Source organism: Neolamprologus multifasciatus, chromosome 3 (genome assembly GCF_963576455.1).
Source record: "Neolamprologus multifasciatus chromosome 3, fNeoMul1.2, whole genome shotgun sequence".
NCBI lineage: Eukaryota > Metazoa > Chordata > Actinopteri > Cichliformes > Cichlidae > Neolamprologus > Neolamprologus multifasciatus.
This window is the reverse complement of record NC_140441.1, coordinates 26,776,768-26,794,411: the sequence shown is the minus strand read 5'-3', so window position 1 is coordinate 26,794,411 and position 17,644 is coordinate 26,776,768. Positions and strand designations below refer to the sequence as shown.

Genomic DNA, 17,644 nt, shown 5'->3' with positions numbered 1-17,644 from the left:
CAGGACAGAGAGAGCCTTTAATTTTGCAGCGCTTGTCTCATTGAGCATCGATGACACCATATCTAAAGTTGCTGTATGAGCTTCTCTGCTATCCTGTGAGGTTTCTTGCTCTGGGCAATTTTGTATGTGACTTTGTATGATGCCATTAGTGCTTTGCTGTTGACTGATGCAGATTTTAGAAAGCATCTTCCTGCTGAAGATATTCTCCAAGTAGAGTGGATTGTTCATGTCACTGGGGTGTAATGTCCCTAAGTGTCTTCCTAATTTGTTGGGCCTCATACTGTCAGCGTGCAGAATGTTCAATCATAAGATACTCTCGGGTCTCTCCTTATCATGTACCACACTCACCATGAAAGCAAGAGAAAGATAAGATTCATCATCTTCCTTTTTGGCTTGGTTTTTGGCTTATTATTGGTTATTATTATTGATCTCAGACGTAACACCTCTATCTTGATTTTGATGTCCATCTACAGTGAATGAGCAGATTACTATACCTGAGATTAATTTCTTTGTTCTGCTGTAGAAACTATGTCAATATTAACATTAATTCCCACATGACATTTTTTGTCATGTAGCTCACACTTTAAGAATCACAGCACTAGCTTTAATATCTACCAAAAGAACCGCTAGGCTGATATTTGCATCAGACCTTCTCACTGATCATGGAGGTGCTGTGGTTGATGTTTCAACTCAGCATCTGAATGATTGACATCTCTATTTACAGGTGAACCACAAATGGAGTGGGTGTGGTTTTCAGATTCATGTAAACACAGTAGACTGAGTGTGCTCCATGCTATCTTACCTGTTCATTTTCTTTTCTCAGTTTTTATACAACACAGACAAAATGTTTCGATCTTAAAATGCTCAGTCCTGTGGCAAATGTGTTTCTGACTCAGTAATCTCGCAGCGGAGTAAAACAGTAAAACAGTAAGTGGCCCTGAAAGTGAAACCCCCGACAGTCTGGGAGGTCAGCTGCAAACCCAGACTTGATAACATTCAAAAATCCACCAGCTGTAATCAGTGTGTATGACTGAGCTTTTAGCTTAAACCTCAGTGTGTGACTGAAAAAATTTGGAGTCCCTGATATGTTTGATGGACATGTTTATTCAGGTGGTAACTCTGTAAAAATTATTCTCTCTTTGTGTGTCCACAGATACTAACTGAACCTGAGGATTTTTACAGCCGTCACACAGCTTCATTTATCCAGCACGCAGCTTCATATTTCCAGTATTCAGCATCATTTATTCTATATGCAGTTTCTTTCCTCCAACATGGAAATTCAATCATCAAACAATTTTCCAGCCAAGACACAAAGGCCAGAGAGATTTTATCCAAGAGGATTTTTGAAGACATAAAAGAAATGCAGAGAAATACAGAAAGTCTGAAATCAGCAGGAATTTGTCCTGAAGAAATAGGAGCTAAAGTCTTAATGTCAGCCGCCCTTGCAGCTCCACCAAATCAAGGACTAAGTTTAGTTGCTACTGCTGATGGTGGAGCTGCTGCTCTAGATGTAAATATACTCATTTCAGAGGATAGAAATTTCATAGAAAATGTTGAACTACTGAAAAAGAGCCTAGAAGAAATAAAGAGTACATTTAAAAAGCTGGAGAAAGAATCAGCTGAAGCTCGGGTTGAAATTACTCCAACTGACATGAAAGAGGTTTGGATATCACACATCTACGTGTTTAAACTGAAGGAGATGAATGAAGGATTGATTGAATTTGAAAAACTGCTACAAGTCATGGATAAACTAGTCACACTTACTGGAAGAACCATCAGAGTCCATCCAACCCATGAAGTGGTCAAAGAGTTAAAAAAGTCTATCCTGCTGTCAGCTGATCAATGTCAGGTTGTTGTCAGCGAGTGTAATAAGGTGAAGATTCAACTCCTAGTGGTACGTAAAACAATATCTACCACCACACAATCATTCATACAACCATACTACATAACCCCTGTTGGAGTTTGAAGTGATTTAACAATTTAAAGATGGATCAAAATGTCCCAAATTTAGAATTATAAATGAAAAAATGCATCACATAAAGCAGCAGTTTGACTCTTAACTTTGTGTTTACGACAAAATCCCAAACCAGCTCACAGCCAGTGATGAAGGGAGAGACGACTGTTGCAATGCTAATTATTATATTTATTACCAAAGAAGTCACTAAGGCTATGTCTACACTAGCCCGGATAAATTTGAACGCTCCGCGTCCACACTATTGTTTTCCGTCATTTTCACAGAGTTGTGCGCCCACATTGAAACGGCCAAAAACGCTTACGTTCCAGTACTGCGCATGCGTGTGAAACGCAAGACAATTCGACCTATGTATCCACTTTGGACAGCATTTTCAAAGCGCTGCGTTTTCCTTGACCGAAAATGCCGTCTCAGTGTGGACAGAAGGCTAAAACGGAGAGAAAAAGATGCGTTTTCAAACAAAAACATATTAGTGTGGACATGGCCTATGAGCAAATGATGAGCATGTGTGGAATCAGAAGGAATAAAAAAAAGCATATCAAGCCTTTGTTTGGATGAGTGTAATGGTCTGTTGTGTTGTCACGGGAACACAAGAGTTAAAACAAACCTACATGTATGGAACCCAATAGGGAGTAAGAGAACGTATTTGACCAGGGCTTTGGCTGAATAGTCCAGTTTGTCCAGTATAGTCCAGGCTCCTAACCGAATGACATGACCTGGAATCGTCTGCGGTAAAATTCAACAAGTGCAGGTGGAATTCTCTAACTACTGAGATAAGATACTTCAGTGCTTCCTTTATAACCCCCTTAAGCAGATTAGACACTGAAGCATTATTTCATTTGATAATTCCCAGTACAAAGTAATTCATTACATTACTCGTTACATTGTCTTCATGTTTCTCTGTAAATTTTATTTTATTTATTTATTTTATTTTTTGTTTCACACATGGTACAGCCGTAATTCATTTCCCATATACAACCTTCCTTTCAATTAAAGTAAACTGTTTCCATGCATGAAAAGGAGCAGGAAGAAGAATAAATTCTTATTGACACCTGCCCCCTGTCTGTGATAATACAAGTAGGCACTTACAACCAAAATTACACTCTGACAATATTCTGCACATAACAAAACAAACAAAGCAAACAGAACAATATACTCAACAATGAGCAATACCACTAAATCTCAAACTAAAAGGATCATTTTTTCTACAATTAAAATATTATTTTCCACTTCTTCATATTGGTTTATCATTTTATTCTTATAGCAGATTTTAAATTGAGAAACATTTATACAACACTTAAGATGATCACTGAGAGAATTCCAGTTTCTTATGCCTCTGACTGTTGGACACATTTGCCTTTGTGTGGTTCGAGCAAACCGGTGCTTAAAATAAAACTTCCTTCTGCCGTCCCCATTTTCTGAACACAATACAAATAAACTTTGTAACTTAAGAGGTAGTATTTTATTTTTTGCCCTAAACATAATAGTTAAGGTCTGTAATTTCACTATGTCTTCTAGTTTTAATAATTTTGATTTTATAAAAAAACTATTAGCGTGTTCTCTATATTTAACATTATGCATAATTCGAATCGCTCTCTTCTGTAATAAATATAATGGTTTCATATTAGTCACATATGTATTCCCCCATACTTCAACACAATAACTCAGATAGGGTAGAAACAATGAAAAATATAATATTCTCATTGTCTTGTAATCTAATATATATCTTACATTACCCAAGATATAAATACTTTTAGCCAACTTTTTTTAACATGTTCAATGTGTGATTTCCATGTTAACTTGTCATCCACTATTACACCCAGAAAACAGAATTCTGTCACTCTTTCAATTATTACTCCCTCTATAGATAATACTATCTCTTCCTCCTTTACACGGTTTCCGAATATCATAAACTTTGTTTTTTCCAAATTCAGCAATAACTCATTTACATCAAACCATTTTTTACATTTTTTTTCATTTCAATAACCATAATTTTAGCCAATTCTTTCAAGTTTTCTCCAGAACAATAAAAATTTGTATCATCTGCAAACAAAACAAAATTTAACATTTTTGACACATCACAAATGTCATTTATATATAAATTAAAAGGTTTTGGTCCTAAAACAGAACCTTGAGGGACCCCACATTCTATTTTCATTCTATCAGATGCATTGCCTAAACACTGCACATACTGAAACCTATTATCTAGATAGCTGCTTAACCAGTTCAATACTATTCCTCTCACACCATAAGTTCTTAACTTAGAAATCAAGATGGAGTGTTGCAGAGTGTCAAAAGCTTTTCTTAAATCAATGAATACCCCTATAGTATATTTATTATGATGTGTTGCTGATGAGATGTCTTCAATAGCATTCATTAATGCTATTGCTGTTGATCTGTTCCGTCGAAAGCCGTACTGACTTTCGCTTAACAGTTGATGTTTTTCAATGAAACTATCAATCTTTGTGCAAAGAGTTTTTCAAGCACTTTAGAAAACTGCAATAGCAATGATACTGGTCTATAATTATTAAAACTATGTCTGTCTCCTTATTTATAAAGAGGGATAACTTTTGCCACTTTCATTCGGTCTGGAAATACACCCATATAAAATGAGAGATTAAAAATATAACAGAGAGGTTTGATTATACAATCCAAGGTCTTTTTTACGATGACCATGTCTAACCCATCACAGTCAGTGGATGTCTTGTTTTTAGATTTTGCTACAATAGCTATGATTTCTTTTTCAGTGATTCCCTAAAAACATAGACTGTACCACTCTGCTGTCTCCTTTCCATTCTGAATCATCCTGTTTTCTAATTAGGTTTGCCAGGTTAGGCCCAATATTTACAAAAAAAAAATTAAATTCATTTACCACTTCATTCATATCACTTACGACCTTATTTTTCTTATTAAAGTAAGTAGGTAAATTTAAAGATGTATATTTATTACCCAATACGTTTTTTAAGATATTCCACAAACCCTTAACATTATTTTTGTTTTTGTAAAATAATTTATTATAATACTCTTTCTTAGCCTTGATAATTAATACTAATATTTTATAAACTTTATATTTCATTTCAGCAGGCTTTGTTCTAAGTTTTATATAATCTCTATACAATTTATTTTTCTTTTTACATGCATTTTCTAGTCCTTTTGTTATCCATGGTTTACCAGTAGTTTTCTTTTTCTTTTGCTTATATAATACCAGTGGACAGTGATTTTCATACAAAACCAAATAAGTATTTAAGAATGCCTCGTATGCAGCATTGACGTCATCTACATAAACCTCATTCCAATCTTCTTTCATAAGACCTTGCCTGAACTTATTTATTGCGTCATCATTTCTAATTCTTATATATCCGTCGACACACACTTCCTCCTTTTGTGTCATTTTATAATCTAAAGTAACAAAAACAGGTAAATGATCACTTATGTCATTTATGACAAGACCACTTATAATGTTGCTTTCCAAGCAATTAATGAAAATATGATCAGTTGAAGTAGCTGACTTTTCAGTTATTCTACTAGGTTTAGTAATCAGAGGGTAGAACCCTCTTCCAAATAATAACTCAAAAAAATCTGATGATGCCTTATGATTGGACATTTTAAAAAAATCAATATTATAATCACCGCAAATACAGAATGTCTTGTTTCCCTTTACCTTGCTCAATAAAACTTCTACTACATCTGTGCATGTTTCTATCAGTGTCCCAGGCCTCCTATACATACAAGTAACAATTATATTACTCTTTCTTTCCATTTCTATTTCTACTGTCACACACTCCATTAAATCATCAATAGCCACAGACATATATTCAACCTGTTTACATTTCAAATCACTATCAACAAAAAGTGCCACACCTCCTGCCTTCTTATTAGATTTGTTTATATGATGTAATTCATACCCATCAATGTGAAAGTCCCAACCCCTTTCCTCATCTATCAATGTTTCTGATAGTGCTAGCACTTTAAACTTGCCTTTCAGATTATTCAAAAAATCATTGATCAGCAAAACTTTTATAGAGGCTTCTACAGTTGAAATGAATTAATGAAAATGTATTGCCTAAGTCAACATTATCCCTAAATTGATTCTCAGTATAATACTCGCATGTAACATTAATTGCATTAAGCACATTCCTTTCTGGATCAATATTATTTTCAAAATCATATAATTTGTAATCCGAATCTTCAGTCATTGTGATTGGGTGTTCTTTAAATGTCTGTTATCCTTATGACATACCCAAGTATTTCACAACATATTTTGGGAAACCACTCATAGCTATACAGTTCTTTCTGATCCATACATAACTGCGGCTCAGATCTATATCTCGTCTCCACGCATAATGGTAACACCGTCGGTCCCAGTTCCTTATCCACCTGCAGCTTCACAGTAATACTCTTCCAGTCTACTGTCTCATACCTTGCCATTTTCCCCTTCCGACAGTCGGAAATAGTGTCTTTCGTTGAATAAGGTCGGCTAGTTGTTAGCAAACACATCATAACAGACCTTCTGCCATCCGACCGCAACAGTGTAATCATCCCCCGTAGCTGTCCAAATCATGAAGATCCCTGATCATTACAACCTTGGCTTCTTCTGGTGTTCTGTTGAGCTTTATCATCACTTTGCAATTTCTTGCCCATGTTGCTTGGATTTTCTTTTCTTTACGCATGATACGGGCTTGTCTGGCGTATCGGCGTTCTTTTTCGTGAGATGTTCATTCACATATACTCCACTCCCTTTCAGTTGTCTGGACTGCCTCAGTAGCTCAATTTTGTGTTTTTGATTCACAAGTTTTACTACTATTGCTGGAGGTGCCCTGGCATTCTTTCTGGGGAGGGTATAACACGCCGCGATGTTGTTGCTCTGCAGGGGAAGTTTTTTACTCGCAAAAAACTCCACTACCTGACACTCTAGTGTTTGTTGCTCCTCCACCGGGGGCTCATCTCCGCCAGACCTCACACCACTCCCAGTCTCAGTAACTCTTGCGTAGCTCCTGTGTTTGGTTTCCAAACCGGTAATAATCACGTCCTCCAATCGTGCATGCTGTTCTAAATCCTCCACTCTCCTTTCTAAGAGCTGGATTGTTTTATCCTTTTCCTTAATAAAGCTTTTTAATTCTTTGATTTGGTCCATTAAAGTCGTTAACATTCCTTGTTGCTTAACTATTCTTTCGACGTCTGTTAACAACGAATTAAGCGACAGCTTAATCTCCTCCAAATCTTCTTCAATTTTTCTCATCTTTGCCATTTTCTCCTTTTTGTTTGTTTGTGTTTTGTTTCAAGCTAAATAAATTTGACTTAGAATTAATCACACAGCCTATTCTGAGACGCCAATCTGGCTGTGATTCAGCTGAAACACACCATCCTATAATCACCATTTAATATAAATTTGAGGCTACCCCTTGATGCACCAACACAAATCTCTATCCCGATGAGGACACACATATGATCTTACTCTTTGTACTTATGTATGAACACAAAGCAGGCAACACAAAGCAAAGAGTAAACCAGCACAAAAAGACTTCAAAGTGATCACCATGACGATTCTAATGTAGAAACGGAGGCTGCAGCCTGACTGCTCATCAGTCTGGAACCTGTTGAAGTTCCAGGTCTGGCTGCTGGGCTGGGGTCAGCATTCACTCATGTTAGATCCCAGTTACCCCTGTACAGGTGGTCTGGACTGGCTCTCCATCCTTTGGGTCAGAGTGCCTTACTCCCTATGGGTATTACCCTGTTAGGTGATGTTGAGACTAGTTTAAGCCGGTGGCGAGGAGACTCGCTCAGCCTCTAACTGCCTTCGTCTAAGCGCCCGCCCTGCACTACCTCTGACTCTATGCTCTCATTGGCAACCTTAATGAAACATATTTGTCAATCACACTTATTAACGGCAGCTCTCCTCTAATGATCTATGGCACTTGTTATTGTGCTGAGTAAAATTTAGTGACCTGGACAGTAGGTCCCAAGGACGTATTATAATGATTGACTAGAATAACCTATAAGAGCCCTAAATCTGATGTTATGAGTTAACACACATAAAGTCTTACCATTTACTGTTTTAAGGAAGTAACAGAATGAATGTCCACAATTCTGACTTTGAATGCAGCTAGATAATTTTTATTAAAGCAAGGTTCCAGCAGGGGTTAGCAACCAGCTTAATTGCAATTTAATCAATTTAATCAATCAAATCCAAATAATCAATTTATCATACTATAAACCCTAACTATTCTGTTGCTAAATGACTACAACTGTTGTTGAGGTGGGTCTTCTTTTAGGAGGGAAGGAAGATCATTGTGCGCACCGATAGAATCCAGCTCCCGCTGTGTTGGAAGAAGTCCAAAGGAAAGATAAAGTGTACAAGGCTCCCCGACTTCACCTTCTTGACTCCGATCCTAACTAACTCAGCATACGATGAGTAGGCAGTTCAAAATTCATAACCCAATCAGTCGATCCACGGTGAAGGGTTATGACTTCTTCTCTTGCCGTCCCTCGCTCGTCTTCTCACCGCGGATCTTCAGTCTCTTCTCTACCTACTCACCGGCTCGGGACTAGAGGAAAAAAACCCTCTCTGTTTTTGCCTCCCATCTTTATACACCTCTACAGACCTGTCCAGACATGTCAAGACATCTTCTAGACAGAAACACCATCTATGGACATGTCATGTTCCTCCTCCAGTCCACCCAACAATGCTGCAGCTCAACTTCCCTAATAACCTTCCTTTCCTAATAATTCCCTAATAAGTTTCATACAGACAGAAATTCTCCTTTTTTTCATGTCTTAAGGACCGTTTAACTCATACACACACATTATGATTTTTTATTAATCTTTTAGCAATGCAATGCATACATAACTCTTTTTATTTGATTCTACGCTTTAACAGACACAACAACTTCCCTTATTTCCATTTGTGACAAACATGCCGGAGACTCACATTCTTCTGACACTCAGCTGTATCATCACTCTGGGTTCTTGGCTTGCAAAGAGCCAATTTGTGTTAGCAGCATAATACGTGAAAAAAATGTTGCTTTTAGTTTTACCACTGCAAAACCATCATTTGCATCAATAGATTAGGGTAATTATTAAACTGTGTTATGTAAGACCAGTCCGATTCTCTGTGCAACACACATAAATTATCTCTCACCCTTTCCTTGACCTTCTGATGGTGTCTTGGTGGAGTTACAACACTGAGGATGCTAACTCATGGCTGACAGTTGAGCTTCCAGACATCATATATTCTGAAACTGTGATCAGTCTTTATTGCTGAACTCTGTTTATTTCAGGTTTCTCTTTTGATAAATGGGGTAAATTTGGTCTACTCCAGTCTCAGATTTTTTTAGATCCACTTATTTAGTTTGGTGGTTATTCTGTAAAAATGTTCATGTGTTCACAGGTCGCTTCTTTCGTCCGACATGTAACTTCATTCATCCAACAGTTCAACAGCAGCGAGTCAGAGATGAGAAAGATTGTGAAAGAGTTCCGGAAGATTGCAGAGGAAGTCAGAGAAATGCAGAGAGAAACTGACATGGCGAGAAAATTAGGAGTTGGATTTCTTATTGGTGGGATCTTAGCAGCTCCATTAACTGCAGGAGTGAGCTTAGCTGCAGCTGCCGGAGGTGGAGCCACTGTTGTTACTACCAATGTAGTAAAAATTCTGTCAGAGAAAGGAAAAGCAAAGAAAGTAGAAAAGTGCGGAGAAGAATTCATGGCCAAAGTCAGACCACTGAAAGAGAACCTGGAGGACATAAAGACGATATGTGAAAAGCTGGAGAAGGAATCAGCTGAAGCTCAGGCCAGAGACACTCAGACTGATGTGGACGAGTTTCAGAGGATCCTCAGACGAGTGTCTCATCTGAAAGAGATGAGTTCAGGACTTCTGGTTGTAACTGAAACCCTGCTGGATGTTATGGACAACGTGGTAATGCTCATCAAGAAAGTCATCAGAGTGACTGCGACTCCTGAAGAGGATCAAAAGTTAAGCAACGCCATCCTGCAGTCAGCTGCTCAGAGTCAGAGGGTCGTTACTGGGTTTGATAAGATGAGAAAAGAACTGAGAGAGTTTACATGAACTTACAGACAGCAGTAACTAACTAACTAACTAACTAACAACAACAAATAAAGTTTTATGAATAATGTATTATGTCATTGCGACGCTACACTATCCGATCGACTGCTGTCTGCTTATTTCTACTCGTCTGTTTTACTTTGTTTCTACTTGAATAACTGAATGATTAATACATGAAAAATACATCTAACATATAATGTATTTGTAATCAGGTATTTCTGACGATCAGGGCATAAACAAGTCGAAAAAGTGTCGTCTATGGATTACTAGATAGTGGAAAGGGAGTGGGATTAAATAAGGTTATGCTTCTTCCTGCTCCTTTTTGAACATGAAAGTTGTTGTTTTTTGGGGGGAGGGTGTAGTTGTGGTTGCTTGTTTTCCTTTTGTTTTCCTTTGTTTGTTTGTCTCTTTTTATTTCTGTGTTGATGTACTTTTTTTAACATGTTCAAAATAAAGATTCAATATGATTTTGACAGCTAATGCTTAACATGCCTTTGGTTCAGACAGAAAAGATCCCAGCTGGAAAGTCAGATATCCAACCTTTACCAAATCCAGGAGAATGTACTCCTGCTGGATTCCCAGGCTGCAGAGGCCCCCTGCGATCCTGACAACACCACACTTCCATAGCTCGGTCCTTAAGCAAACCCACAGGACCCGTGGCTCAGGCTTGGAGCCAAGGCCAAAGTGCTGACCTGCTCTACACCTGCTCATTCTGAACTCTGAATTATTGGTGAAGGAGAGGAAAAACGAAGAAAATCCACTCACACTCCACCATCATGATCCATTGCCCTGACCCTGGACAGGTTTGATGTTTTCATCGAGGTCAGGCAAACATAGCGAGAGAAAAGAGTTTACGAAGACACCTCTCCAAGGTATTCAGGCTGGCCTGAGCACCTTTTAAAGCTTCTGGATGGAACCAAAGTGTAATGAAGGCAGTGGTAAAATTTGCTTTTCTTTTAGATGATAGGCTAAAGGTTGAGGTGATATATTTAAATGAGAGATTTAGATTAAATACAAATCTCTTTGTTTAGTTCATTAGTTCAGCTGATCAGGCCTGCCTGTACAACAATATGACTTACCAGTAGCAGTTTGTAAAGGGCCGTCAGCAGGAGTTTAGTTCAAAAGAGAAGACAGAGACTGATTCCTGCTTTTTCAAACTTTTGCAAGTTGCACTAACCCTAAAAATACAACATCAAAAATTCAGATTAGCAGCCGGAATCAAATAACCTGAAAAGAGGCATGAAGAAGACCACGGCTGCTTACAAGAGGAGACTGGGAACTACTTCTACAGCAGTAACACGGCAAATGTGGCAGTACAGATGTGATTCAAAGCTGCTAATGGTTACGCTTTGCTAGCGGATGAGTTGAACCACTTCTTTGCCCGAATGCTTGGGGCTGCAAAACAGGTCGTCACCATTGGCTGACATCACTGTAGCTACATCCGTCTTTTATACTGCCTGTGGTTACAGGTACAGGTATTCATCAACATTGAGATTGTTAGAGGGTCACATGTGGACAGAGAGGACAGACAGGCTATGTACATGTGGAGAGACACAGCGATGCTTCTTGTGACAGCACATATGGAGGAGCTGGGGCTGCAGGTACTATCTCATGCTAACCATTCCCTGTTTGTGGGTTGATGTGTATTCAGTGCACCTGTTATTACTGTCAGTGGCAACAAAGCAGGTGAAATGGAGTCCCAGTGGTTTATGATTTCTAACCCGACAGATTGATATGTCTGAAGTTTGTTTCCTAGACTGATGACTGAGGGTTCCCATGATAGCTCTCAGCAGCAGCGACTGGAAAGTGTTAAATCCAAAAGTTGAAAAAGGTGATGCTGCTGTGACTTGGTGATCCTGTGCAGCCATATCTACTGTTAAATATCAACACTTCACCGAGTTTTTTTGATTCCTCATAGGCATCTGATGGAAGACAACACACTGCTCAGTAGATCATTTTAACACTTTTATTACTTCCGGAAGGGAGATGCGTCCTGCATGAGACTCTGACGCAAATCTCAAAATGGCGGTGTGCGCTTAACAGTTTATTACAAGCTGTCCCACTCTAGTCTAAACAACAGTGTTACACATGCATTCAGTAGTCACGTTGCATAGTGTACTCAAAGGTTATTGTCTATTAGCTGCAAAACATCTTCACTCAGCTCCAACGAGGCTGCATTCTTGCCCTACTCCCTTCTAGTAAATTTCCACTGGCAGATGGTTCCTTGTTATCAACTCCTGCAGACAAGCGTGGGCGAGAGTCTCCTACATTTCTATCACTAAAGGACACGTAGTCTAAGGCCTTTAATATCAGGACCGTTTCCATTCAATACTACACTATATAATATGACACTTTGGTAAATATAAAGCACAGCATTGAGGCGCTTCAGACAATCTCATCTCAACAGTACATACATACAAATGTAAAATGTAGTTCTGATCACAGACGGCTTATCAAAGCCAGTCTTTCCCCCCTCGTGTGTCTGCGCCTCATTAATAACCTCTCAGAAACCCACCAATACCATATGAACAGTTTTATCACTGTTTAAAGAACTGTGAATTACAGATTTCAATCATGGTCAAACTTTAAACTGGATTCCAGCAGTCCAGCATATCAGATCAAAGTTAATCACTGTTGTAACTGAACACAAACATGTGACTGATGAAGCAAGGTGGAGAAGTTAATAATTCACCTCACAGCTTATTCCTGAAGTCAGACCACTCAAAAGCATGCTGACTAACTCTCTGCCATCAATCCACGAGCTCTGCTGTCTAAGTAAGTGCAGAATTTTCTCAAAGTTCTTCATTAAAAAATAAAATCTTTTCAGTGTTTTAGCTTTTCCTTTGCATTTCTATTTCTCTTCCTGTGAGAGTTTGAGTTTAACTACTGCTCAGTCATTAAACAAGGTGCAGCCAGTGCACCTGAACCTAAACTCATCTTTTCTAATCCTAACCAAGGAGTTTGCTTTGATGCCTAAACGTGAGCAGTGAATTATTTATTTATTTAAGTCTGTCAAATTATGAACTCAACAATTTGTGAACAAGAGTGATCAAACATTTTCACGAGCATTTCAGACCATGTGAAAGGTAAACATGACTCAACACACCTGTCCGCCTTTGTGTGTAAAGCAACCTTAGTTCTTCTTGAAAGACGCTGTATAAATAGTTGTTGTTAGTGTTATTACTACTATTGTTTTTATTGCTATTTCCAATGTAAGTCTATGCGTATATGCATTTTTTACTTGATGAAAAATATTTTAAAATCTAGTCCTAGTTTGTTTTAATCGTTGTTTAATTGTTATTGTCACTGCATGATGGTTTCATTTTATATTTTTATTTATTTTCTTGGAGAAAAAGTGGTGGAGGATCACTGTGACAGAGAAACGTGAAGGTGAAGTACTGAATAGAAACTGGAAAACATTAATTTACAGCCTTCCTAATAAAAAATGCCTGCAAAGTAGGGCTGTACGATATGACCAAAATCTCATATCCCATTATAAGACATTTCTCATCCCGATAATGACATATATCACAAAATAGTTCTTTTTCTGTAATTTCTGTGAGTCTTGGCCAACTCGACTTGTGTGAAGTGTTTTCAGCTGGGCGTTGTGTCCCTGCAGTCGAGTGTTTTGAGATAGAAGTTGTAACGGCTGCCATTTACTTTGTATTTATTACACGGTTTGCTGCGGGGAAAGCCTGTTCTAAAGTTTGAGTCTAAGGCTTATTTTGAGCACCTGACAGCTCTTTTTGCTTCTCATCCGTAAACTCTCTCCATACTCTTTCACATGATTCTTGCGTGGATGGTAGAAGAGGTTTGTTTGAGTCTGTGGTGGGGACCTGTTTGCGGCATAACCAAATCATGTGCATGTTACAGAGGTCCTTCTGTTTGGAGCTACCTGGTTCCTCATCTTCACTGGCCATGCTGGTATTCTCTGGGCATCAACATGGTGACGATCCAAACGATGAAAAAATATTGCTGTAAACAGTGTATTTTGCAACACCACGAAATGAACAATAGTGTATAATATGAAACGATAGACGTTTTAATTTCGTCATCTGATATATTTCGTCATATCGTACAGCCCTACAGCAAAGTCATAAATCCATATCAAACCAGATTAAATATTAAAAGAGAAAACACAAAGCTCTATTGTTGTTAGAAACTGAAGAAACACTGAGGTTTAGCTTCTTTTAGATGTGAAATGTTCGTCTTACTGTCGCTGACATGCTCATTGACTGGAATGAAGCTGCTCGTCATCACACACAGAACAGTTTGTTTAACTGTGAAATCTCTGCAGTGATGTGCAGAACGTTTGGAGCTCACTGATAAAAGAATGAGTGTCTTGCCTTTGTGTTTCCTACTCAAGCTGTTTGAGTTAAAAGAGTCCCAAGCTGGCCTGTGCACCTTTTGCACATTGTGGATGGAGTCCATGAATCTTCTCTGTAATCTTCCACCTGCCTGACACCTCCACTCTCCCTCCTCTGCACGTGTCTAAGTCATGTCAGACTCACCTCTCTAACTTTGTCTCCAAACTGCTCCCTGAGCTGTCCCTCTGATGTCCTCTAAGCCTCCAGTTTTTGCCCTGAGACCTGGATAGCTCCCTGTGTTCCTTTTGTCTGATCCTTGTATCAGGTCCTTCTTGTCTCGTCTTCAGTGATTATCTCAGCATCTCATTAGCTCTCATGTATTTATTATGTAAATTCCTCTGTTAGTTGTCACATCCTCCCTCGTGGTAGTGTTTCAGCAGTAAAGCTATATTTTTGAGTTCATTCCTGGTTTCCAGAATCCTGCCTGATCCTCCCGCAGAACCTTGACAGTGTTTGTATTTCTATCATCATCAGTGAGAAAGATTAATCAATCAAGCAACGCAAAGAGGATCTGCTGTTGTTTAAAATTTATTTTCAGGTAAATGTCAAAAAATATTTTATATACTATTGACTTTTATTTTCTTGCAGCAAGAAGGCCGTGAGTTCAATTCCACCATTTGCATTGTGTTTGCATGTTCTCCCTGTGTCTGTGTGCGTTCTCGCTGGGAACACAGGCTTCCTCCCACAGATGAAAGACAGTTAGTTAGTGGGGTTAGGTTAATTGGTGACTATAAATTGCCCATAGGTGTGAATGTAAGTGTCTGCCACTCTGGCTACGTCCACACTAGCCCGGATAAATTTGAAAACGGCGTTTTCATCTGAAAACGCTCTGCATCTACACTATCATTTTCAGTCATTTTCACAGAGTTGTGGGTCCACTTTGAAACGGCCAAAAACGCTTACGTTCCAGTCCTGCGCATGTGTGAAGTGCAAGAAGATTCAGCCTGCCTCATTTCTGTCTGCCGTTTATTTACTTTCTGGCTCTTTGAGACGTCACGGCAAAAGGTCGAGGAAAAGCACCGAGTTTTTAAATGGACTAACAATGAGGTGGAGTTGTTGCTGCGAGTAACACAAAAGCACAAAGTTGCAAAAGCGAGTGAGAATTACAGAATTTGAAGAAAAGCTATCTGGAGCATGTACAGACTGATATTAATCTTTAATAGGGCTGTCAAAACTGAGAGCAAACAAAACAACTGCTGTATAATGCCCTCCTCTATCTTTGTTTAATTGGTCACGTGACTGCATCACATGACTAAAATGCGTCATCATTTTTGAAAAGGCTCCGGGTTCACTGTCCACACGGCAACACAAAAAGGGCGTTTTCAAATCTATCCGCTTTGGAGAGCGTTTTCAAAATGCTGCATTTTCCTTGACAGAAATCGTCGTCTCAGTGTGGACAGGAAGCCAAAACGGAGAGAAAAGATGTGTTTACAAACAAAAACGCATTAGTGTGGACGTAGCCTCTGTGTTAGCTCTGCCACAGACTGGTGACCTGCCTTGTAGCAGCTGTAATAAGCTCCAGCCCCCCTCTGTGACCCTGAATTGGATAAGTGGAAGGAAATGAATACATTTAAATCAGTGCATACGGGGTAACAGCTACTGGCTGCCAGCTAACAGCAGATGTGAGCATCAGTGTTTTAACGTTTTTGAAAATGACCTGTTTCTGTTTCTGTTTGTGTCCACAGAGTCTTGCTGAACAGTTTGATTTACAATCCAAACCAAAGGTCAGAGTTCAAGCTGCTTCCCATAAGACTGCCTACCTACTTACACACGGTAAAACTTTCACCACACGTCCACTTCAGAGGAAGCTGTGCAAAATGGCCTCCAGCTCCAAAAAGCAAGAATTAGCAATAACCCGTCTCCTGAATTGCATAAATTAAAGAACAAACTTGAAGATTCTGCAAAGTCATTCACTGCAGAGTTTGACAGGAGTGAATCAAGCATGAGAGAGATTATGAGAGAGTTTAGGAGGATTTCTGATGAAGTAGAACAAATGCAGAGAAAAACTGACACGGCGAGAGTGGGAGTTGGATTTCTTATTGGTGGGATCTTAGCAGCTCCGTTTACTGCAGGACTGAGTTTAGCTGCAGCTGCCGGAGGTGGAGCCACTGTTGTTACTACCAATGTAGTAAAAATTCTGTCAGAGGAAGGAAAAGCAAAGAAAGTAGAAAGTGGGGAGAAGAATTCATGGCCAAAGTCAGACCAATGAAAGAGAACCTGGAAGAAATAAAGACGATTTGTGAAAAGCTGGAAAAGGAATCAACTGAAGCTCAGGCCAGAGACTCTCAGATTGATGTGGACGAGTTTCAGAGGACCCTCAGACAGGTGTCGCACCTGAAAGAGATGAGTTCAGGACTTCTGGTTATAACTGAAATCCTGCTGGATGTTATGGGTGGTCTGGTAATACTCATCAAGAAAGTCATCAGAGTGACTGCGACTCCTGAAGAAGATCAAAAGTTAAGAGACGCCATCAAAAAGGCAGCTGATCAGAGTCAGAAGATCATTGAGGAGTTTCATAAGATGAGAACAAAACTGAAAGAGTTTACATCAAAAGAAAAGTAAAGTCACCTCCACCCATCCCCCCCCCCTCCACCACCCTGTGAGCCTTACTGTTCACACTGACTAACCAATAAAGTTTTATTAATAAAGGATCATCAGACTTTGACCTGGACTGTATAAAGGACTTGTAGAGTCCTCTGTTCATAGACTGGATGTTGTTGTATATTCATGTAAAGCTGATCCACAGCAGCCTGACGTCACAGAGAGGTCGTATGAAGAGGATCCACAGCCTCACAAAGAGCTGCTTTCCTCCATGTTCTCTGCTGATCTCACATCAAACTCATTTCACAGTGTGGGCCACTTACAGCCCACTTTGATCTTCAGTGGGTTGGACCAGTGAAACCCTCCTTTCTGTCAATGTAAAGAAGCTTAACTGAACATTTAATCACTGAGATATATTAACATAAGAAAAAAAGGGTAATTTCAACATTATGTCTTTTTAATTTTTGTCCTAAAAAAAGAATTCTCCTGTATTAAAAAAAGACATCCGCCAGCATGACTTTTTGGACTTAAATTGTAAGAAATAAATCTGTAAAATTACAAGTTCTGGTAGCTCATTGATTAGTTGTTGTTTATTATTATAATGGGGGAGGCTGGAAAAGCTGTAAAACTAAAACAAACAAACAAAACAAAAACATTGTTGTGGTCTTTTTTCATAAAGTTAAAAGTCCAAAAAACTATGCCCCC

At 38.9% G+C, this 17,644-nt stretch overlaps 1 protein-coding gene and 1 long non-coding RNA gene across 2 annotated transcripts in view; one reads left to right on the top strand and one right to left on the bottom strand.

Annotated features, from left to right (window-relative positions):
• Positions 1 to 1,143: 1,143 nt before the first annotated feature.
• LOC146522342 (uncharacterized) lies at positions 1,144 to 10,758 on the top strand. The gene is made up of 2 exons (XM_085143634.1): positions 1,144 to 1,894; positions 9,360 to 10,758. Exons 1-2 carry the CDS (start codon positions 1,361 to 1,363, stop codon positions 10,032 to 10,034), a joined length of 1,209 nt encoding a protein of 402 aa, XP_084999760.1. The 5' UTR covers positions 1,144 to 1,360; the 3' UTR covers positions 10,035 to 10,758.
• A 5,322-nt stretch (positions 10,759 to 16,080) lies between these two features.
• Positions 16,081 to 17,644, bottom strand: part of LOC146522334 (uncharacterized) — a 59,212-nt gene continuing 57,648 nt past the window's right edge. Inside the window, exon 2 of the long non-coding RNA XR_014871222.1 lies at positions 16,081 to 16,838. This is a non-coding gene — a long non-coding RNA (uncharacterized LOC146522334). The remainder of the gene's footprint in view (positions 16,839 to 17,644) is intronic.

Bases quoted from the DNA above. Each gene is read 5' to 3' on its own strand.
- LOC146522342 (XM_085143634.1), top strand. From the start codon at position 1,361: ATGCAGAGAAATACAGAAAGTCTGAAATCAGCAGGAATTTGTCCTGAA. The intron at 1,895-9,359 runs GTACGTAAAACA...ATGTGTTCACAG, and splicing joins TGAAGATTCAACTCCTAGTG to GTCGCTTCTTTCGTCCGACA.